Source organism: Patiria miniata, unplaced genomic scaffold, assembly GCF_015706575.1.
Source record: "Patiria miniata isolate m_02_andy unplaced genomic scaffold, ASM1570657v1 HiC_scaffold_4, whole genome shotgun sequence".
Taxonomy (NCBI): Eukaryota; Metazoa; Echinodermata; class Asteroidea; order Valvatida; family Asterinidae; genus Patiria; species Patiria miniata.
In genome coordinates, this window is record NW_024037071.1 from 9,170,422 (window position 1) to 9,193,360 (window position 22,939).

Consider the following 22,939-nt stretch of genomic DNA (forward strand, 5'->3'; position numbering starts at 1 on the left):
CAGTGAAGTCGTATTGCAATGACGCGGTTTACTTTGGCATTACTGGATCGATTCCATGCCTGAGCGCCCATTACTAGTGCGTCTTGAAAAGGTCTAAACACGTCACTTAGAGGTAACAATAATACATATTTTTGCAAACACCAAAATACAAAACGAACCATTTTTATATGCAATACCTTACTTGGTTGTCTAGTCTCAATCGTACAGTGAAATCATGGCACCTGCTGTGCTGTGATTTCCAAGAAAAGTTGATTTTTTTTTTTCGATTTCCATCGTTGTAAAAAAAGAAGACTTTTTTCCAAATACCGCTCCCAATTTTATCAAATTCAGTTAGTCCACATTTTGTTTGCAATCGGTTACACATCCCGTGAACGGGTACAAGCCATCTAGTCTCGCTTTCTGACCTGACAATTGCCCGGCGTCTATAAATTTCTCCATTTCGTCTGAAGTAGGGCCAGGCAACCAGACTATACAAAACAGCATGTATTTTCTTGTTTTTTTTCCAGCATCTATGAACACAAGACTTAACAGATCAGTGTATTACAATAATTATGTGCTATAAAATACTAACCCCCCAATCTATCCATTTCTGAAAATTACAGCCAAAGCAAATGTTGTTAAAGTGTAATTACAAAACTGGGATAACTAGGATCGGTATACAGTCGAACTACTTTATAACAAGGTCCTTGGGACTAAACAAATTACCTTGTTACAACACGTACCTTGTATTATCAGTAATGAAAACAAAGGGGGAAAAAGAAAAACAAAGACTTAGGGCCTAACATTTTCCTTGTTGTAAGCAGGCTGTTGTATTAACAGTGTTCTTCTTATCAGAGTTAGGTAGCACAATCTTTCCGCCAGTAGTGTTTTAAATCTAACAAAAAAAATAGCATATCTGTGTTCAGATAGGTCTAAACACTGTGTTCAGACTCCGTATTCCGTTTCGAGTTTTGGCGGATGGCCGAGTCTAGCTTCTTCAGAACCGGCATGAGCACGGCCATTTGGAAGATGATTGCCAGAAAGAGAGCAGCTATGACGTAGAACATGACAGCGTAACTTCTCTTGTCGTCATACAGCCGGCCTGTTATTAGATGGTATTCGGAGGGAAAAATATTATTGAGATGAATGCCGTGAACTTCATGTTAAACTGGGATACCTATACATGTACAACCATAACCCTAACCCTAAAAGCGACTTCTGGATGGTGGAATTTTGACAGCGAATCGACCAGCCGCCCCTGGCATGCATGCTAGGTGGTTGGGTTGTTAAGACGTCTGCACCAGTAAGCAGAAGGTCATGGGTTTGAGTCTCAACCGAACAAGCTTGTGAAGTTTTGCAGCAGGGTGCACAGAGTGCTTTCAATACGACGTCGGTGCTTCATCTTAATTTACGATTTGCTATTTAATCAAGGAAGCGCTACTAACTGTTCAAAAATTGAGCCGTTTAAAGTGTCTACTGCAGATGTACAAACGCACTTGTGCATCTGCTCTGCTCACAATTTACAAACTTAGTTACGATTTTCCCGTACGCTTCTATTACAAAGATCGGCTTACCTGCTATCACGGGTCCCAGCAAGTCACCGATTCCCCGGAAGATATCCGCCATTCCCAGTCCCTGGCCGTAACACGCCACTCCGACCAAATCCCGTACCAGCACGTTATGGGCCGACTTCATCACGCCAGTTCCCAGCCCCATAAGGCCTGCCGAAGCAGCAAGCGCCCCGTAGCTGCCGAACTGCGCGGCCAGCACCCCGACGAAGCAGGTGAGTGTAGAGCCGGAAAAGACCACCTCTGCCGTCAGTTTAGGGTTGATCAGGCAGCCACTGGCCAACCGTCCGATCAGGCTACCGAAGCCTATGATGCTCAGCAGGGTGGCCGCGCTGGTCACCCCCACGTCGATGCTCTCAGCCCGCGGCACGATGAAGACAAGAAAAGCCGCGTAGGAAATGTTGAGCTGCACCTGAATGAGACAGAAGAGCGCGAACCTAAAATTCCTGCGGAACAAACTGAATCCAAGAGAGGAGAACACTTTGGAAACACAACGGAGGGGTGCCTTCTCGTTGGAGTCTTGGGCACGAAGAGCTTCCTCCTCGCTTGGTAAGGTATCATTCCTCCCCTTGTTATCACAGCCTTCCAGTTCTAGGAGGGCTGATGTGGAAGGACGTTCCTCACTTTGGCGGCTTTCGCCGACCTGAGGGTACTCAACGTGTTTCCGTCCCGGCTGCAGAGGCCGGAACACCACAGCAGCGACGCAGATGTTGCCGGTGATGCTGGCGAAAATCAGCATGGCTCCTCGCCAACCGTATTGGTCCTTGAGCATCCCCAGCAGTAAGGGCTGCACGATCATCCCCACGCCTACGCCAGACATGACGAAGCCGTTGGCGATCGTGAAATACTTCTTGAAGTACTGGATGACGACCACGTTGGCTGCCATTATCACAAACGCAATGCCCAAACCTGCTCGGGAAAAGTCAGGTAGTAGATGATTACTAAAACATCTGCGCTTATCACCCCATCATTGACAAAGTAGTTCTTCATTGAACAAGATCTGTTTTAAGACCCTGTGGATGCTTGGAGATTAGATCATCTTAAAGCACGTATACTTCGCACACTCATATACATAAGTTGAGTAAAATGTTTCATTCCAATAACTCTTGGTGAAAAAGACCATAAAGATGTCGGACAAAGTCACATTGTGATAATAACTTAAGAACTATATTATGCTTGACATTGGTGTTTGGAAGACATTCACACTCTACAAAACTAGTCTCGTCGCACAAGAACTAGGCCTACCCTTATAATAGTTCAAGTTGCTCAAACACAGTTTCACGAGGATAAGACAAATGACAATGTTAGACGTAGCGCTGGTTATCAATACCCACGTGTATCGTAATGTGCGGCGGCCATGGTCGGGTACCAGGAGCATGAGAAAAATGTAAGGCCATACCTGCATTTAGTTTGACAATACATGTAACTTTTTTGCCTAGTATAAGTGCGCATGCGTAAGATACGTTAGGAATCACTCACTGGTCAACCAGAAGAGCTTGATCGAGCTTATTCTAGAAATATCCATTTGAAAAAAAAATCTGTTTTCCCTTTTTTTTTTAGACAATCGGCTTAAATTGCTCAAATATTGAAACTTGTACCTGCAATCGCACACACGGCATACATCTGATAAATAGTGCGCACCCAGTAGCTTCCAAACAAGCCGACGACCATTACCATTCCGCCCAGAATACCGGTGAAGCGGCAGCCATAACGACCACACACAACAGCCGCCAGCGGTGCTGGAGTAAAAAAAATGGGCAAAAGATTCTGAATAAAAAATGAGTTCCCGTTTCCCCCACGAGAATCAGAAAAAACCGTCGTTCTATGCATGACATCATTAGGGTATACGTTTCCTCGTTATACTGATCTGAGCTTTCTATGACGACCTTTTTTTAACTATAATTTCAAAATTAATTAGCTTTTTTTTTTTTTACTGAACTCAGGGCTGTTCTATTAGGCTATACAATGTATATTAATATGTTCCACACAGGGGCGGCACCAGACTCTAAAAAAAAAATTATTATTATTATTTTTTTTGGGGGGGGGGGCAAGTGAGGGGCAAAGAAATAAAGGAGGGGGCACATATAAAAATCACCGGCCGAAGGGGAGGGGACATCATTAGACGCTAGGGGCGCTGTTCAAAACCGTTCATATACGTACATAAGCGCGTTTTAAGGCCATTTCCGAAGGTTTCCAGTCTCAAATATACATTCAATGTAGGGTACAGTATTGACTTCGAGTCTCTTCTTTTCTTTTTCCCTTCTCTTTTACCTTACTTGTTTTCTTTTTTTCTACCAACTCCTGCTTTTAATTCATCAATTTACATGTAAGAAAAAGATGTGTAGCTACTTACATCCAAAAAACGAGCAACATCCGACGACACTTCCGATTGTCGCGGTCTGTAAGGCGCTAGTCTCGAACTCGTGCAGCCAACTTGTGTAGAAAACTCCGGAACAGCGAAGCATGCCCATCGCCAGTGCGTACATGACGTGGGCTGAAACGGCAACTATAAGTCCCCAACCTCCATCCGGGGGCGGGACTTCTATTGCGGGTGTTTTAGCCATTTCGCATGGTATATGGTGCTTCTTTTCACAGCTTCGCCATCTTGGTCAGGTTTTCAGACTGCCGTCTACATTTCCGAATCAAATTCATCAGAAGCCCCGAAGAACCACGCAGTCGTACCTTTTATAAGAGAAAAACACACGAAAAGTGTTCATGTTTACCTCGTGATCCATGCATTAAATTAAAAATGCATGATGATAAAGCAAAATAGAACTCCTATAAGTGAACCCCAACAACGGGTAATCCAACAATTCTGATAAAGTTGAAATATATCATTTCGATATCAGAACAGGCAAGTAACATCTTTCCAATGGTACAAGTATCTTACTTGCACTCATGGAGTCACTGGTGACGTGTTAGGTAAAATCCAGATTGGGCTTATTTTGAGCAGACAGAATAACTGTCCACACAAATACACCGTCAACGTGGACTGTGTTGAAAGGGGAGGCCCACGCAATCCACATATGCGACTTGATGTGCATCGTTTGTTCAGCTCATTCCAGTCAGACCAACTAGTACAAGTCGTGTGTTTGTACTTGGATTCAATGTTTCTCAGCCATCCATGACTGCAGGAGTGCAAGCATTGTATCAATGGAAAGCTATTCAATTATTTAGATGTGACCACGATGACGGTGTTCGAGTTCATGATTTTAACAAATAAATCCAGTTTTGTATCTTCGATACACAACCTAAAACACGCGTTGTGGCGACAGAGTGACTGCGCCCTTTGGCTATTGGTGGATCCAGGGGTGGGACCAACGCCCCCCCCCCCCCAAAAAAAAAATTAATAATAAACAACACAACAATCGATGTGTTTTTTTGCTTCAGGAAATAAGTTAAAACGTTGCGTATCTCCCTCCAAAGCCATCAGCTACACATACATTTTAGTTCACTTCCAAAATCTAATCGATTTGCACTTGTACCAAGGACAACCCCTAAGAAAATTCATGCAAATCCGTCCATAACTTTTTGAGTTATCTTATTAATAGACAAACCAACCAACAAACAAACTAACCAAATCTGATTTAAACAATCCTCCTTGGCGGAGATAATAACATCACCAAGTACATGATATAAATCCTTCACTTATTATTACGACATCGAATCAGAATACAGGAAGAAATATGGGAACGAAGTCAGTGGCCAAATATTTATTTCCACATGCTCATATAACACATGTCCAACATCGAAATTCAAAATCAAATTTAAGAAAGTGAGAAGTAAAAATCCAATCTGACAATCGCTGACATTGACCTGACCGATCGTCATTTGTTTGTGGTCAGTCACCAGGTACATGGACACCAACACGTAACACTCTGGCAAGTGGCAGATAAATGTAAAAGGTTATCCGAACATTTCAAACACAAGGTCTTTTGGCCAGGATTGTAGCAATGAGTTTTGGTACAAAATACACACAATATCGCGGGGAAAAGGGAGTTCATATTCTTGTAGCTAATCATGGTAACTGATATGGATGTGCTTTTCCACGGATGCCAAATTTTCAGTGGGGAGGGGGCGTCTGGGGGCTCGAACTTTCTATGGGGGCGTGCGCCCACCCCACGCCCCCCCCCCCCCCTCCCCCGTAGCTACGCCACTGCGAACACCATTCCTAGCATCGATATTTTTAGTCAATCCCTTTTTAGTTTTAAATCTTCTGTCGGGCAAACTTCACAGAGGCCCATATTTCCCCTTTAATGTGGGGCTACCATCGTTGATTGGAAAGTCAGACCCAGAGTGAGCCTATTTCATTTTATTGTGCATTTAATGTTTGTTTTTAATTGTGGGACTATACCATCATGGTATTTTACATTAATGGTGATGTGGGACTACCATCATGGATTGATAAGTCAGGCCCAGAGTGAGCCTGTCTATCTATTGTGCATCTTACTGTGAATTTAATGTTTTGATGTTTTGTTTTTAATTGTGGGACTACTATCATGGTATCTTACATTAATTAGTTAATTTTCTGATGTGGGACTAGAATCATGGATTGAAAGGTGCAGCCCAGAGTTAGTTACCCTGCCTCATCTTATAGTGCATTTCATGTTTTGAAGACTTGATTTTAAATGTGGGATTAACATTATGTATTTTACATTAATTTTTAATGTGGGACTACCTTCATGGATTGATAGTCAGGTCCAGAGCGAGCCTGTTTCATCTAAGTGTATTTTATGTTTGATTTTTAATTTAATGGTTTGGTGTCTTAATTCTTATGCAGATTTGCTAATTTTTGAATATTTATAGTAATCAATTTATCCATCCGTCTCTAAAAAAAAAATGAATAAATTTCCGTTAACCTGAAAAGTACATGAGCGATTTGAATGGTTCTTGTACAAAAAGAAAGCTTATTAATTGGGCGTTCATATACTAGATTTTGAGAGTGCTACATGCAGAGCTTCTTTAGAAAAAATATGTCCTGATATTTTGGTTTCCTTTTTTTTTACTCACCCTGTATACCAGTACGATCTTTAGGTCAATTAGTAAGCTTTTTTGAAAGTACTTCGGTATAGGTTACTTTTGGCTGAATGCAAATGATCCTATAATAAACAATACATAATGAAAGCTTTGCAGAGTTAATACCTCTGGTTCCTTTCAGAACCATTCTCTTAGTTGAGAAATTATTCGCCCATGGTGTTTCCGCAAACCTTTCATTAAGTATCTCCACCATGCAAAGCCTCAGATCTTACTTATAATAAACATTAAAAGCTATTTTTTTTTATCATATTCCATTAATTTGTACATTGTTGTATTTTCAATGTGGATACCAAATACCCACATTAAAAATACAAATTAATGGAAAATGATTTTAAAAAGTTGCTTTCAAGGTATATAGGATCATTTTCATTCAGCCAAAAACAACCTATACCGAAATAGGGCCCTACTTTCCAAAAGCTCACTCACTAATCAGTCACCCCCATCTCTGTGGGCGGACTGCGACTGCGTAAAATACGCAGTCGCATTTGAATGATTTTAATTTTTATTACTTGTGTGTATTTTGTTGTGATTTACCTTTTTAATGTATCCTCCACACGGTGTAATTCTCTGTAATTTTAATATACAACGATTTTTAATGTGTGTAAATTAAACTGCAATTCGGCCTTTTGGCCGTGAAAGTTTAATAAAATAAACCATTAATAATAACAATAATAATAATAATAATAATAATAATAAATTAAAGATCGTACCGCCGTCTTGGCATGCTGTCATTTGGAAGAACTTTCCATCAGTCAGTTCTGTCAATGTTCCGGGGATTTGTCCATAACATTATCGTTAAGGCGACCCTCCAAAATTAATAGTGGTTTGAAAGGCACGTGGATGCATTCCAAACTCTAATTCTAGAATTTGAGGTTGTAAGGCATCCGCGTGCCTTCTATAGCACCATCATTTTGAGGGGTCGCCGCAACGCTAGCGCTATGGATTCACAAATGGCGATGATAGACGAAATACTTCCTACCGGAATTTCACTTTCTCACTCAAAAATCTCCCTAAAAAGCAGGCCTGACTGATCCATCTCTCTTTAAAATCTGGCAAAAATTAATGGTTTTTGAGACCTAAGAATGAAAATCTTCTAAAAAAGAAAGATTTTTACTTGCCGTTATTGGGTTCCGATGCGCGGGACGCAACATGCAGAAAAGTACGGTATATGGAAATCTTGGTCTCACCTGCTCAATATGCACCGTGTACATAGGCCAAATCTACCATTTTTCTTGGAAATACGAATTTTTCTAAAACGTTCGCACAATGCCAGTGCTGGGCCGAACGGATTTCACCTGAGGAACTATATTCATCGAAACAAAAAAAACAGAAAAAAAACCCTGAAATAATGCACTCATTCGTCGGGAAAAACGTTTAAAAACTGTAAATATTGGACTTTTTTAAATGGAGTTTGGCTGAAAATAACCCGATTTACCGTCCCTCGGCCTCTTTCGCGAGCCCTCACTGTTTACCCTGTGGTCGGGCGGCCTTGGGCCTAGTGGATTATGAATGTTCTTTTCCCAAGCTTTCATTTGATGTAAACCTGTTCTCAATGGTTACTCACTTTTATCGGGAAAACGAATTACGTAGAAATTTTCAATAATCATATCGAGCGTCTGTTCACCAGTTGGATCGTACCATTATAGTAGTAGGTACGACGCAAACGCAAATTCACGTGGTGTTCATCTTCCGCTGTGCACTGTTGCCTTTTATGGGGGTTGTTGTTTTGTTTATTGTGTAATTTTATACATAATTAATTGTTCAGTTTTTATCTATTGTTTTAAGTTGGTTTTTATCTGTTTTTCACAAAATCGCAGAACTTATGTTTTCAAAATATTCCTTTCGATTATTTATATCTGGTTATTCATTAAGTTTATTGAAGTTTGTGTTTTGTGTCAATTACTTCTTTTTTTCTAAGGTAGAAAGTCAGATGTCATGATGAAATCAAAGTTATAAAACTAATAAAAAAAAATTAAACATGCGTAGGCCTGTGGCCTGTATGAGCACACACGTCCTCATCCCCGGCACTGTTTATTCACCCATACTGGGTAATGGTATCGCCCTAATGCTAGGGTTTTCCGGTCAACCGCAAAATGTGTGCGAATGTCACACGCACAGTACAATACACCCGTTGAATGCATGCCATGTTATCCATGCACGTTTCGTGGTGTCGGAGACCATATTTTTCTTTGGTATAACTCACTGATAGAGCATCAGTTCAGTTTCCTGTCGGTACAGTTCCTAATTATATGGTTTACCGAAGGCTACATATAAAGCTTTTGCATTTAGAGAAGAACATCAATTGCAAAATACTCACACTCACAGGATATCCAGCAATGACCTAAATGTATGCAGAGATTCCTTCCTCTCACGGTCAACTATAGAGCAAGGTCCAATGTAGTAGTTGTTTGGGGTCAGTCTAGCCTTGACCAAGGCTATCAGCTTGTTCCCATACGAACTTGTTCCCGCTACCGCACACCGCGCGCGCCGCGACACAATCACTAGTTGTACTATACCGTTAGCCTCAACGACCCTTGCGTGTGCTTTGTGTGCATGTACGTACGCCCCACACACACTTCCGCAAACAGCCGTACGTACAGCAAGTCGAGGCGGAAGATAGCCTTGACGCAACCGTGGCGAATTCTTATGTGTTTCTTTATAGTTTCGACCGAAATCGGCCGAAAATTTCTGATGCGCATATATTACACGATATCCAATCAAAGCCCGTAAACTTTGACCCGCGATATACATATTCATGACCCGCAAATTACTGTATACACCACGTACATGTATGTTCACTCAAACCATGGTCCCATTTTAAGGTAGCAGACCAGTAAATAATCTTCCATAGACCCCAATGGTAAATGCTCCCACTTCAATAATTCGGGAAAAATACTCACAACTATCCAAAGTGTTCGAGACACACATCAAATTAAAGCTTATTTCATCATCTTTCATTTTCTTTTCAATTTTCGGGGGGTCAACTGATGACTTTTAGGAGAAATTTCCATCTGAAGATGATCACCCCTGAAAATAGTCCTGAAGCCCATCGCCATTTTGAAAAACGATGCCTACACTCCATTGCAAAATAGAGCGCTTTTAGGGTCCAAATTACATCAAAATTACACAGAACTGCAAGCTCCCAGTCCTGTGCACGGCTTCCACCCATATTTTTTACAATCCCTCAAGTTCATGGCCCACAGCATGCTCAAATACCGAAGATTTTGAGGGCATGCAAATCGTGATTTGGCCGGCGCAGGCAATTTCGGACCGATTTACTGGTCTGCACCCTTAAACCATTTCTCCAGTTTTATTACAAACAAATAAGATATGCCGCTATATGAGTGAACAATTGTTCAAAATGATATATTTCCAATGTATTGCGAATTGGACAGTTCAAGACCGTCCGCCGACATTTTCTCGGTGCAACAGCGTACATTATCACGCCGCTACCTACCCGTGCTATTCTGCCGGACAGCGAATGTAAGGAATAGGTCAACTCGGACCCAGGTCAAATTGTACCCATTTAATCGAATGCAGGTTAACTCGTATCTATAAGCACCCGTATGAATTAAGTGCAAGAAACGAGCTTTTGACTTTGGGATGGAAATATACGAAACTGTCAGGTACATGGTGAAATAAAAACTCTCCCTGAATTCGTACCATGTGCAACATACATGTACATCTCAAACGTACGACACATGTATTTTAACGCGTACGTATGAATCGTATGTCGTACCTACGACATACGTACGACATTTAAGTCGTAGATGTAAATCGTACGAGATACAAGTCGTTCTCACAAGATATGTTGTATGTACGACATAATCGACAAACAAGTCGAACATACGAGTGCAATTCATATTTTGTACACACGAGATATTAAGTCGTACTTATATATACGACTTTGTCGTATGCGACATATATCGTACCCTGTCGACTCGACTTATGCACGACATATATGTCGTACCGGCACCTGTCGACATTATGTCATATGTTTGATATGTCATACCCTGTCGACATATATGTCGTAACCTGTCGATGATATTAGTCGTACCCTGTCGAAATATGTCGTACCCTGTCGATATATTAGTCGTACATACGACATATAACTTATAAGTTGTTCATACAAGTTAAAATCAGTCTTACAGAATAAGTTTGCTGAAGGAGAGATACCCCTCCCCCCCAAAAAAAAAGTCAGCGGTAGATACATACTCAATAGTGTGAGCACTTTTTTGCCGCTGAACGTGAAAGCGCAGCGTGTCTCACTGCATGGCGCCAGCCGGGCCGGTGCCTACAGTGGACGGCCCCAACGTGGCCTCTGTGCATGGTGAGATCGTTTTTGCCGGCGTGCGGTTTTGTACCGTTTGCCGTTTTTTGAAGGTCTAATTTTTCATCCTTTTCATTTAATTTTCGACCCAAACTATGTGTACTTTTATAAATATTATTCTACTATTATTTAAGATTTTAAGGGGGTGTTTTACAATAATTATTGTTACCACAGGCCGTCTGGTTTACAAACCTTTGGTAGTATTATACAATTATTAAATATTCATATTTTTGTCAGCCGTTATCCAATGAGAGAAGACTATTTGCCATAGCGCGAACTAATTATCATATTCAGCATACACGGTTGCGTCAAGGCTATCTTCTGCCTCGACTTACTGTACGGCTGTTTGAGGAAGTGAGTGTGGGGCGTACGTACATGCACACAAAGCACACGCAAGGGTCGTTGGGGCTAACGGTATAGTACAACATTGTGTTGCTGCGCGCGCCGTGTGCAGTAGCGGGAACAAGCTCATATGGGAACAAGCTGATAGCCTTGGTCAAGGCTAGGGTCAGTCCGGTCACAGAGGTCCCGTTACATGCGGGCGGTATTACGGTGGTACGGTGGCCCACAACTGTCACGGCAAAAGAAAATTCTCCACGGCAAAAGCAAATTCCTCACTGCAAAAGCAAATGTGCACGGTGAAAAAGGTGCAGCATACTTCTGCATTTATTCAACATGTTTATACACTAGCGGGATGCCGCGCTTCGCGCGGCACAAGCCAACTGGTTGGAGTCGTAAAGTTCCCCCCTTTAAGACAAAATTTATAAAGCCGTATGACAAAAATCTGGGTCAAATCAACCAGGGGCGACCTCATACAATCATCTGACCAGACACCGAGACAGACATTTTGTTCATTGTGAATGGTCCGAGAAATTCCCCTAAATATCCGAGTTCATTATCCCCAACCGAAATCCCCCTAATATCTGAATTATTCATTGTCCTCTGAAGTACATCAGCTACAGCCAGCCTACCTTTGCAATTGGAAACCGGAATAAGCGAAAACCTTAGGGACTTGCACATGTAGGCGGAATGGTTTGATTTGGCTGTGTGCGCGGTGTGTGCTCCATCAGCTGGAGAGAACAACATTGAGCGGGGGATCGGAGCGGGGGAGTGGTGACCGTAGCATGCCCAGGAAGTGCCCCAACCATTTTGGCCAGGATTGCCAACCGTGACTTCCCGAGCCTGCCACGGTCACCCACTCCCCCGCTCCCCCGGTCAATGTTGTTTTCTCCAGCTGATGGAGCACACACCGCGCAATGAGAGACAACAAGATGCCCACCAAGATTTGGCCAGGATTGTAGCTCATAATTATGCGATGCGAATCATAGTAATATTTAAATATAGCTATATGGATGCGAATGCACTTAAATGTGTATCATTTAAGATTTTATATCTAGAGAACTGTAAGTCCGATTGGGTTGGAACTATGTATAAGCAGGGACGTGTTACAGACAAAAAATGGGTGATTTCAAAATGACGTCATCATGGGTCCCGATACGTCATCTTAAATGTGCATATTTTAAAGTCCTACAGGCTACAAGAACAGCTTAATAAATCACGAAACTATGTTCAAAACATTTTTTTTTTAACATAATGAGGAAAAGCCCTATGTTCTGTTCATGGAACAGACATGGACCTTGTTTGCTAATGTATTACCTTAACAATTCAATCATTTGATGTGTTTCGCGAATGCGTATCAAGGTAAACAACTTTACCATAGCCTGCAGAAGAAAACAAATGCTAGTGGGCAACCCATATAAAAAAATAATGTGGTTGAATCACAAACGGATTTATAGTGTGCTGTTCTGTATAGACTTTTCGGCTGAGGCCGAAATGGATCGGGCCCACGCTCCACTCAGTAGCCTACAGCATTCAGGTATAATAAACATGGTGATTTTGGCTAGGTCTGAATGAGGTTTTATTAATAGTATACTAAAGTATATTCAGAAATTGTGTACAAGACAATACATGTATCAGAATTAATTAATGCCATGGTTAGCCAAATCACAAATTTATAGGTATTTTTTTTCTTCAAATAAACCACAAAGAAAGACTGATTTGGTGCATTGTAATAATTTTTTCAAGGTTGAACAAAGACATTGACTGAAATGGGTTTGAACCTGCGACCTCCGGATTGCCGTCCCGGATACCAACTGAGCTATCCAACCTGAGCTATGTTGGCGGTTACCCAATGCCCTTGTTCTTGATTGATTTTGAATGAGAGGACAAATTGACGCAGAACGTATGTTTGTAAAGACAGCCGTCTTTAAAAAAAGGATAATTGTCTTGTAAATCTGCAAAAGCCATTCCTCATTTTGTCGTCTGGAATACGTCCAGGGTTGTGTTGCTAAATGAATGATTTCCATATCAAAAAGTCCATCTGTCACGTTGCATATTTTATATTTTCCCAGGCATGGATATGCTTCGCTGCCATCACAAACTTCACAGCGGCCTACTATCACGTGACTGCCGATGACGTCAACTGGTTGTCGCTCATATACCTCGTCGTCGCTGTGCCCGTTGGGTTCGTCACAGGATGGGTGCTAGATACGTTTGGCATTCGAACAGGAGTAAGTTAGCCCTCATAGAGCAAGTGCAAACGGAAATATGCTTAAAAGCTACAGTCCATCATTTGCAGCTATTCAAAAAGTAATTGACGTAAAGATTGTTGAAAAGCATACTTGGTTGAAAGATAGTAAGGGGACTAAACTCCCTCTGAAGTTATTCTTTCTGGCAAGCTGTCATTTTGAAGAAATCAACGGAAATTTCCGTTAGTTCGTTTTTTTTTATTCGGCGAAGCGCGGGCAAGCTTTGGCACGACGCACACGTGCGCGCGGTTGCTATTTCGTCGGATCAGTGCGCGACATCGCGTAGCTGCAATCGGCTCAGTGAGAACGTGTCTCGGACGCTGAATTCAGGCCCAATTCAAAACATGATTCAGCAACTTTTGATTTGAAATCGAGATCCTAGAATGCTGTTTTTCTCGGAATATACAGCTGAAGCTGAGCTGAAACTTCATCAGGTTAGTTGTTTAGCACCCTTCTTTAGATTTTGAGCACTTTTGTTGCTTCAATCGAACAAAATGCAACGCTACTCATGCTTTTGATATTACTCTTTGCATCATATTTGATTCTTTGTGGTAATGAAACCAGCGAATCTTCTAAAGTGAATAAGCATTGTAGCTCGTGAGCTTGAAGAACCAAGAAGGGGGAAAAAAGGTTCAGTTTAGAAGTGGGAGGAAAGCCCAGGAGTGTTTTTCTATAGGGAAAACCAGAGGAAACCGATACAGAGTGAAAGTCCAATCCATGTCAGTCCGAGCGGGATTGTAACCCAAGACACATATTTGGAAGGCTTTGAATTGCGCATTAACCCGAATCCTTAAAAATGTATTAATTAATATAAACCTATCTGTATGCATGTTTCTCCTAAATCTCTCCAAGATGTTGATAGGATCCTGGACCAATCTTCTCGGCATCATCCTGCGGTATCTCAGCACCCTCCCAGCCGTGCCCGAGGACGGCCGCTTCGCCGTGGTCATGTGCGGCCAGGGCCTGGCGGCCTTCGCCCAGCCCTTCCTGCTCTTCGCCCCGACCAAGCTCGCAGCGGTGTGGTTTCCGGAGAATCAGCGAGCCATCGCCAATACGCTGGGCTCCATGGCCAATCCCTTGGGTATCCTCGTCTCCTTTCTTGTGTCTTCGGCGATCGTCTCCAAGCCTTCCGATTTACCCACAATGGTTTGCCTCCTTCTGTTTTTTGTTGTTGCGATAATGGATCTAAAGTTGCGTTCCCTGTGCTATTTTCGAGTATCATAGATAAACAGATGTGTTTTTCAATTGCTATTTTCCTAGCAATATACTGCAAAAAGTTATCCATTTTTGAATGAGATGTGGAACGAGAAAATCCACCAACGTTTAGATATTGAAGTATTAAAAAAAACATCAAATTATTTATATTTGCTACCAAACAATAATTTGGCTCTCGTGGGGCTGTTTCATTTATGCGCAAAGTGAAGCCCCTTTTCAGAGGGATGAAGACTGCCAAAATCAGACGTAGTTCTGGGATTTGTTTTCGTTAAAAAAAACCATACAAATTAAAAAGTCGTTAGGGGATTTTTTTTCTTTTCGGAAGAGAACGGGTATGCAACGTTAGTGCAAAGTAGGGTTTACCTAATGAAAACTGTTTTAAAAGACCAAATAAAAATGTAGAGGTGGATAACCGGAGTTTTTTCGTCAAAAGTATTGTTTGTTCTTCTTCATAATTTGTTATTTTTTTTCCCGATTTTTTTAATTGGAAATACGAATGACACCCGATTGATAGAATTTGGCCTTCGGATGAAATTGTTTGAGGAGAGAATCGCAGTAAAAGGCCCAGGCTAAATTTTGAGTTGGTAACCATAGCAGAAACAAAGCCTAAAATGGTTTCAGTTTTGCGGCTGCTTGTCACTGAAATTTGACTTTCAGGAAAACTAAACTGCAAACATTCCGTTTACAATGTAAACGCCCTGTGAACGGGTCTGTTCAGAAGCAGTTAACAACGTGTTTATCTTTTAAACGCCTGTGTTTTTATAGTATTTCAAATGTTAGATTTCTCTCCCCTTAAACGCCAAACGTTTATAAACTTGCCAAAAAACACGTTTACAACGTGTTCAAAAGTTAAGCAATAGGTTTTACAGTGTTTATAGTATTTTGCTTTTCTTTTTACCAAGAAAAAAATGGGTCAAAATCATTTTTCAATCATCATCATCTTAAAATGTCGTCCCATTCTTGGCACGTGTTTAGGAAATTGCTATACTTATCCTAATGTTGTACTGATGTCTTTCTGTGCCTTTTTTTATTTTAGTTATGGGTGTACATTATCCCGGCGGCTGTTGCATGTGCGATGTGCACTTTGGGGGTGCATAGAAGCACCCCGCCCACCCCACCGACCGCCAGTGCTGCCGGAGACCATGAATCGTTTTATTCTGGAATGAAGAAGGTGAAACAATATTATAGACTTTAAAATTAATATCTTGAATGTTTGTTTAAAAAAATCTCTTGAAAAAAGACATTGACAAACCGCCAACATAGGGCTGGATGGTTCAGTTGGTAGAGCACCGGGACGGTGTTCCGGAGGTCGAATGACCAAATCCCGCTCCAGTAAATTTCTTTGTTCAACTTATGATAATACGTTTTCAAATGAGATTTTTGCAAGTTTTACAAATTAGTTCGTTGTTCCTATGTGCACACCTCAAGTTATTATTAAAGTGGTCATCTGCACACAGTGGATTTTTCAAGACCGATTTTATTGCAATCATGGAAATGTTTAATGTTCCATAGGTTGGCATAATTTCTGGAAAGCGAAAGGGGCAAAGTCAAGATGTGTGTGCATAACGATGTGCGGAAAACATTTAACATTGGGCAATTCTGCTGTCGGCCACCAAAAATCTTAATTTACCCGATGCACACAAGTCCGGCCAAAAGTAACAGTGGATGAACAATACCAAAAAAGGGGATGCCTTGGTCACCGGTTATTTGAATAACTTTTGACGTGACTTGGGACAAGATAGGCTAACTGGTGATAGACACTCCACAACACTGCTCAGAAGCCACGTTCAGTTTTATTTTACCAATTCATCAATTTTCTTCTTGTTTATCCCAAGTGTGTTCGAAATGTCCCGTTCATGATTCTCCTGGTCACCTTCGGGGGTGGTTATGCAATCTTCAATGCTCTCAGCACCTTTATGGAGCAAATCGTCTGCCCGATAGGTTACAACGACGTAAGTATCATTAGCATTTTACAATGGGTGCGCAAAATGTTTAGGCTTCATAAACTTTTATGCGATGTTTTTGAAGCGAACAAAGTATCCCGATATATGACTCTATAATTAAGGTTCATTTCCCATTTTTTGGTCTGAACTTTTGTACGATTTTCCCCCCAGTTTCTTAAATTTCCCCGAATTAAAAAAAGCAATTTCTTTAAATTTCTTTCAAGAAATATCGCCAACTTTCATTTTTTCCCTACTGTTTCTTTTAGAAATCGGATCATTTAACCATTTAATTAACTTTTGCATCTCAGTTCCCCCCCCCCCCCAAAAAAAAGAAGCGGCCCTGAACCGATCCTGCGTTTATCACTCTACCAATCTTGATGACGCTCTGTGTACATGTGCGCTTCCCATGTGACCCGGATTAAATTCAACTCAATTCAATATATCTATTTCCGGGTCAAAATGGCACTTTCCCTGAATCATGTTCCGGGTCGTGTTGACACTGGAAAACTTGCCAAAGTGTCATTTTAAATGAGAAAAGGTGTGGTGGGAGAAATCGGAGATTTTAAAAGTTCTGGTTATCATTATTTTTCAAACTGAATAACGGTGATACGATTTCACAGGAATTTTCCATCCAGCTCGCAGTAATGCCAACAAGTGACGAGTGAGGTGCCGCATGCAGTGCCCTCCCAGTGATTGGGTATAGTTTGCAGGACTCAATGACTACTGGCCCTTTAGTACAAAACACTCCAGAGCTGTATAAAATATTGAAAATTGGGTGGGAACTTTTTCATAAGTCGAAGGGGCAGGCTATTCATATACCAAGAAGACCCTAGGGACCATGGAGCAAATTCTGGCATGCTCAAGTTGTTTTCTTTAGCCTGTGTCACACACAAAAAATGAAGGCTTTTTAAAAGTTGGTTTCGAATATCCGGTTTCCAAAAATCGAAACCGAAAGTGGAATTCAAATCTGATCGCCTCTTAAAAGTGTTTTGAAATTCTGAATTATTATCAGAGCTGTTTTCCCCTTTCCGACAGGATTTTGCTGGTTTGGTCGGTGGTATGATGATAGCCTTCGGTCTTGTCGGTGCTATAATCGCTGGGTTGATCGTAGACCGGACTCAGGCCTTCACGCCCGTTACCAAGATATGCTTCACTTTAGCTGTGTTAAGTATCATCGGAATGGCGCTGGTAAGAATGGCGTCGGAACCTACTTTGTTTTGAAGTAGATTTTTTTTCACACCAAACTCTGTTCTATCAAAAAGTAAAGTCTGTCACGAGGCAATGTGGCCCATCAGGCCGGCGTTTATCTCCGGTTTCAGTAGCATGAAACGACTGAGAATATTTCTACTCCCCCCTGGATGGGACGCCATCGCAGGTTACTGCCCAGCTAATGCCGGTATCCATTTATACTCCTGGGTGGAGAGAAGCAAGTGGGGCTGAAGTGGCTTGCCCAAGGACACAACATATACACAGCAGCTGGATTCGAACCCCTGACCCTCTGATCATGAGTCACGCACCCTATAACCACTAGGCCGCACTCCCCACCATCAAGTGCCTTTTCATTTATTACACGTTGATTGTAAACGAAAACAACTACTTTCTCCTATGTTTTGGCATCTGCGACCCTCTGGAAAGACTACATGTAGTCGCATTGAGTTAGCTTTCGGCGCACTTTAAATATAACTTCATGGCACTAACCAATCCAGCTTGTGAGTTGACTGGTTCCCAGTCTCCACATTATCGATTGTGATAATGGGGCGGGGACCAGTCTACCTGCGAGAACAAAATTATTGTTTGGCTGCAACATGTTCGAAATTGGAAATTTAATTACTCATGTTTCATAACTAAAAAACGTGGGCCGTTGCTAAACATGCACTTTCTACGTAACACCTTTATGAAATTGGGCCAAGATTTAATGTTTCTTTTTTTCTCTCTGTGGTGATCTTGTTTGTCCGCATTCCTTGCTTTTTTAGAAACACGAACTAAAAAGGGATGTAATGTCACATGGTGCAACCGTACCATTATTACTATCACTCTTGTTGTGGAATTAAGTTTAATTCAACTCCTTGCAATTCCTTCCAATCTTGTTGATGCAGTTCACCCACTTCGACAACCTGGGCATTCCGGTCGCTATTTTTGCCGTGGGCTTCGGCCTCTTCGGCTTTGCCATGTTCCCGATTGCCTTGGAGCTCGGTGTCGAGTGCACCTATCCCGTGGCGGAAGGCACCAGCTCTAGCCTGCTCCAGATATCAGGGTACGGTCTTAATTGATCACTTTCAAAAACTCTGTCTTCGTTTCCGCCTTCATCCCTGGTTACAGATGTCTGATCACTATAATTTATACCGAGTTGGGAAGCACGATGCGAAGTAATGTGAAACCCTAAAAGGGGTCAACATTGTATCTAAGATCTCGTTTCAAACGTTCTAACTCACGCTTCAAGCGTCGTAGTTAACCTTTTTCTAAAGAAGCCTTTTTAGAAAAAATCACAAAAGTCTATTTTCTGTGGACATTAATTCGGTTTTAGTGTCGTTGTCTACATGCATTAAAATAACAAAAATACCTCCAAGAACTTTCTTTTTGCTTGTAAACATTGAGCGCCATTTTGTTTGGGCTGCCACAGGGTCATAAATTAAAGCCGCGGTTGGCAACAGATTTGGCTAAACAAATTACATATTAACACCCTCCCAATGTATTAAGTCTTTGGTAGCGTTTGTTGGTTATTTTGTATTTTCAACAATCCAATGATTTGTAACGATTCTTTGTTTTTGCAACGTTGACCTTTCATAGTTTGCCAACCCTTGGTTGGCAAAAAGTGCCAACCAGGCCAAGGAAAAGGTGTATATTCTATCAGTTTCACTTTTTCGTGTCTTTTTGTAGCCAATTTCAAGGCATCATCTTGATCCTGATTGGTCAGTTTCTGGCCCAACCCCTCAACACTATGGACGCGCCCGTTCAGCAATGTATTCCAATCAACACGACAACCGTCGGCACCCTGGCACCAATAACATTAGCGGATAATGTTACCTCGGCGACGTCAACCACTGAGAGGTACCAATATTCGCCGATTTATATACAGGATATGTCGGGTAAGTTCTCACAATAACTGAACCTACCCAGAGCTGTGTATATAGGGAGTTGCGACAACTATCAATAATTTGGACCCCATTAAAGGTCCAACTCAGCTCGCGTAGCCGTCTGTAACAGGGCGCTATGGGACTGTTATGCACAGTCACCAATTTCTGTAATTTTCTTGTGAACACTATTAAACTAACCCGAGAATCTCATGAAGGAATGTTTCAGTCCCCATTTGTGGACCCAAAATGGCGACCAGAATCGGCTCTGACTGTACCAATCTTGCTATTGAAGCTGCTTGTTACACCTTGGTGTTGTAACAAAAAAGATGTGTGGGGGGTGCTTGCCCTCAGACATACAAAAAAACAAGCTCAATCGGATCTGGGAAGCTGGGGGCCAACCAATTCGTGTTCATGCATGAGTCACGTGGTGGTTCCATGTAATTTCTGGAACGAGTAGTGTTTTGAGTAAAACAATTCTGTCAGTTTTTTACCCCAGTGACCCCATAATGACCTTTGACCCCAGTTTGGTCATGTGATATGTTGGGGCTGCAGGCTACTGATACTTTTGACAAGCTTGGTTGAAATCGGTCAAAATATATAGAGCCGATAGGCAATGTCAACGTTTGTTACAAACTAACTAACTATCGGAGAGACACCATTTGTTGAGCTGCTACCCTCAGCTAAAAGCATTAGAAATGGTGCAGATACGGGAAACGTCCTATAATGCGGTTCGGGAATATCACCATTTTTATGTCACCAAACCCTCATACAAAACATGTACATGTATACAGTTATAGACCTTAACATTGTGATGTAAAATGCACTTTGCCAGATGAAATGACCACGCAAAATTGTGATTTAACAGACAGCCATTTTCCCGAGCCGCATACATATCCCGTATAGACGCATCGTTTCTACATTTATATTGTGTATGTAGGCCTATTGTCTTCGAGTATGCCTGCTGTTCTTATGTCCGCGTCCTACAAATGAAAATGAGTTCTCTCCAAGTTCTCTTCTGTTGTTTCCTTCTAGTTCCCCTGTACGTTTATGGTGGCTACGCCATTGTTATCTGTTTGATACTGGTACTCGCGTTCAGGACTACGTACAGACGCATAGAAGCAGAGCAGGCTACCAACAACACATAATGTATACATAATTATAGACGAGAATCAGTTGACAACTACTAGAAGATGGACCGTGGACGGTGTACGTTCTATGGCAGCAACGGCCTCATTACGCCATGTGTATACCAATTGTTCTGGCTCCAAGGCATGGAAACGACACGAGTCGAAGACTGTATGTTTGACGGAGCTATAGTTTCAAAGCGATTAGGGGCCTAATTCTTTCCAAATAATAATGCATTAAAGGGTATCTTGTGGCTAATTTCATGGGCCTAATGGTTATAATTATATATGAAATAATAGAATATATATATTTTTTAAAATTGCTAATTCCGAGGCCTTCTGAATGATCTGCGTATCGGAGATTGCTAACGTTTCTGCTGTGGCATGGTGCTCACGATCTCCGCGTGCTATCTACAATACAAATCGGGTCATATTTATGCCGTCATTCTCTGTTAGGCTATAGCACTCTTAAATATCTGTTTGTCAGTTTTGATGGGAAAAGTATTCAAAATTGCATGCACCAGCTGAATACAGCCATATTGGGTGCAACCTTTTGCCAGGGAAATCTGACTAAAAAAATTTTTTTAAGTGTACGTTCATGCCCATAAACCGTTCTTGTGCAGTTTTGTTAAAATTATCAAATTCGTATATTTAAGTGCATATACTCAGGGTATCGTTTAGCTCCACCATATATTTTTTGTTAAATAATAATATGGGTGTTATGATATTAAAAAAATTTAATTGTCCGAGTACGTAAACTTTCACTATATTTTTGAAGGTCGGTTAAAAACCGTTTTATATAATAGGTAACACAGCCGGCAACGTGCTAATTTTTACCCGTATGATTTCAGTGTTGAAGATATATGTATATCATTTGCATTTTCGATGTTAAGGGATATCTGATTCGTTTTTAAATTTAGCTAGAACAGATAATGATTTGAAGGTTATTTATTATCTAAATTCCTGTTAACTAATGTGCCCTTAAGGGGACATTTTCGTCATAAGTTATACCTTGGGGAGACGCCGGACATTAAGGAGACATTTCAATGTCTCCCTAGGCTAGATCGATTGCTCATGGTCCAAAACTAAAATTTACTAGAATTCGTGGGGGTAGGATAAGATAAATTGGGGTTAGGGCATTAAAGTTGGAAAATATTTGTGCACAACTCTATGGGAATGTCCCCCTCAGGTAACCTTCCCCGTTAAATCTTTGTTCGTATTAATTTGTATATATGGTAGAACAAAATGGTAGCACCTGTTAAGTAAATGTATTCTTAAAAAGTTAACTTAGATTCCACCCGTCCTTGTCATTATTTTGTATGCCTAATTAAAAAGCCATTTTGATCAACCCTTTCGCTTCTATAAAGTAGTCGTTTGTTCCGTCCTCAAGCCGTAAGGCGATGACTTGGCCTATCGAATCCAGTCGATAACACATGGAACAAGAAACAGAGTAAAGCCCAACGCACACCTTTCCGATTTTACCGGTTCACCGGATCACCGTACATGTACACCGGGCGACCAACATGTTTGATTCTTTCGCATCCGATTTCACCGGATACGATGCCACCGGAAAGGTGTGCGGCATCGGGACAGCACTCTGATTTCACTGGACGCAATTCATGTAGTTGTGTGAACCAATCAGGGGCGTCAATCGGTGGGGGACGGGGGACAACCCCCCCCCCCCCTACATGTTAAAGTTGGGGATATCATATCGTTTGCCCCCCCCCCCCCCACACACACACACACACACAGCCCATGTCGCCACCATATTTGGCCAAGTAAAAAAAATACCAGTTGATATCTCCGCCCTTTTCCTCACTTTTTGAGGCTTTTAATTGTGTGTGTGTGTGTGTGTGTTAATTTCAGGCATTGCATTTTATTAAAATGTTTTAGGAGTTCAGGTGCTTCTAACATAGCTTGAATAATGTTCAATAAGCACTTTTAAGAAGGGTTTTTGGTTATCAACTTGTAGACGACTATCCCAGAACTATCAAATAAAAAGGACCTCTTCCTTTTTAAGGCACATATCGGGTGAGCTAAATATGGCTATTTCAGCCCATTTTTCAATAAAAATTTGTTTT

The 22,939-nt window shown here is 41.4% G+C and overlaps 2 protein-coding genes across 7 annotated transcripts in view; one reads left to right on the forward strand and one right to left on the reverse strand.

The window, feature by feature from the left end:
* The window catches only part of LOC119739804 (solute carrier family 49 member A3-like), a 35,770-nt gene extending 13,563 nt beyond the window's left edge, over positions 1 to 22,207 (forward strand). For 3 of the 5 annotated variants that reach the window (XM_038214885.1, XM_038214884.1, XM_038214882.1), the window contains 8 exons: positions 13,326 to 13,484; positions 14,355 to 14,648; positions 15,754 to 15,888; positions 16,553 to 16,669; positions 17,696 to 17,848; positions 18,757 to 18,914; positions 19,538 to 19,746; positions 20,767 to 22,207. In XM_038214885.1, coding sequence (XP_038070813.1) covers positions 13,326 to 13,484; positions 14,355 to 14,648; positions 15,754 to 15,888; positions 16,553 to 16,669; positions 17,696 to 17,848; positions 18,757 to 18,914; positions 19,538 to 19,746; positions 20,767 to 20,879 — 1,338 coding nt within the window. In that variant the 3' untranslated portion in view covers positions 20,880 to 22,207. The remainder of the gene's footprint in view (positions 1 to 13,325; positions 13,485 to 14,354; positions 14,649 to 15,753; positions 15,889 to 16,552; positions 16,670 to 17,695; positions 17,849 to 18,756; positions 18,915 to 19,537; positions 19,747 to 20,766) is intronic. The other 2 variants (XM_038214883.1, XM_038214886.1) reach the window with 2 other exon arrangements.
* LOC119739805 (monocarboxylate transporter 12-like) lies at positions 313 to 8,976 on the reverse strand. Of its 2 annotated transcripts, none has more exons than XM_038214887.1 (5): positions 8,908 to 8,976; positions 3,901 to 4,229; positions 3,146 to 3,286; positions 1,554 to 2,456; positions 313 to 1,081 (listed from the first exon to the last, which is right to left on the reverse strand). In XM_038214887.1, the coding sequence occupies exons 2-5, from the start codon at positions 4,109 to 4,111 to the stop codon at positions 912 to 914; spliced, it is 1,425 nt and encodes a 474-aa protein (XP_038070815.1). In that variant the 5' UTR covers positions 4,112 to 4,229; positions 8,908 to 8,976; the 3' UTR covers positions 313 to 911. The 2 variants fall into 2 exon arrangements, with proteins under 2 accessions (XP_038070815.1, XP_038070817.1); XM_038214889.1 differs by having other exon boundaries at positions 8,902 to 8,976.
* Positions 22,208 to 22,939: the final 732 nt, after the last annotated feature.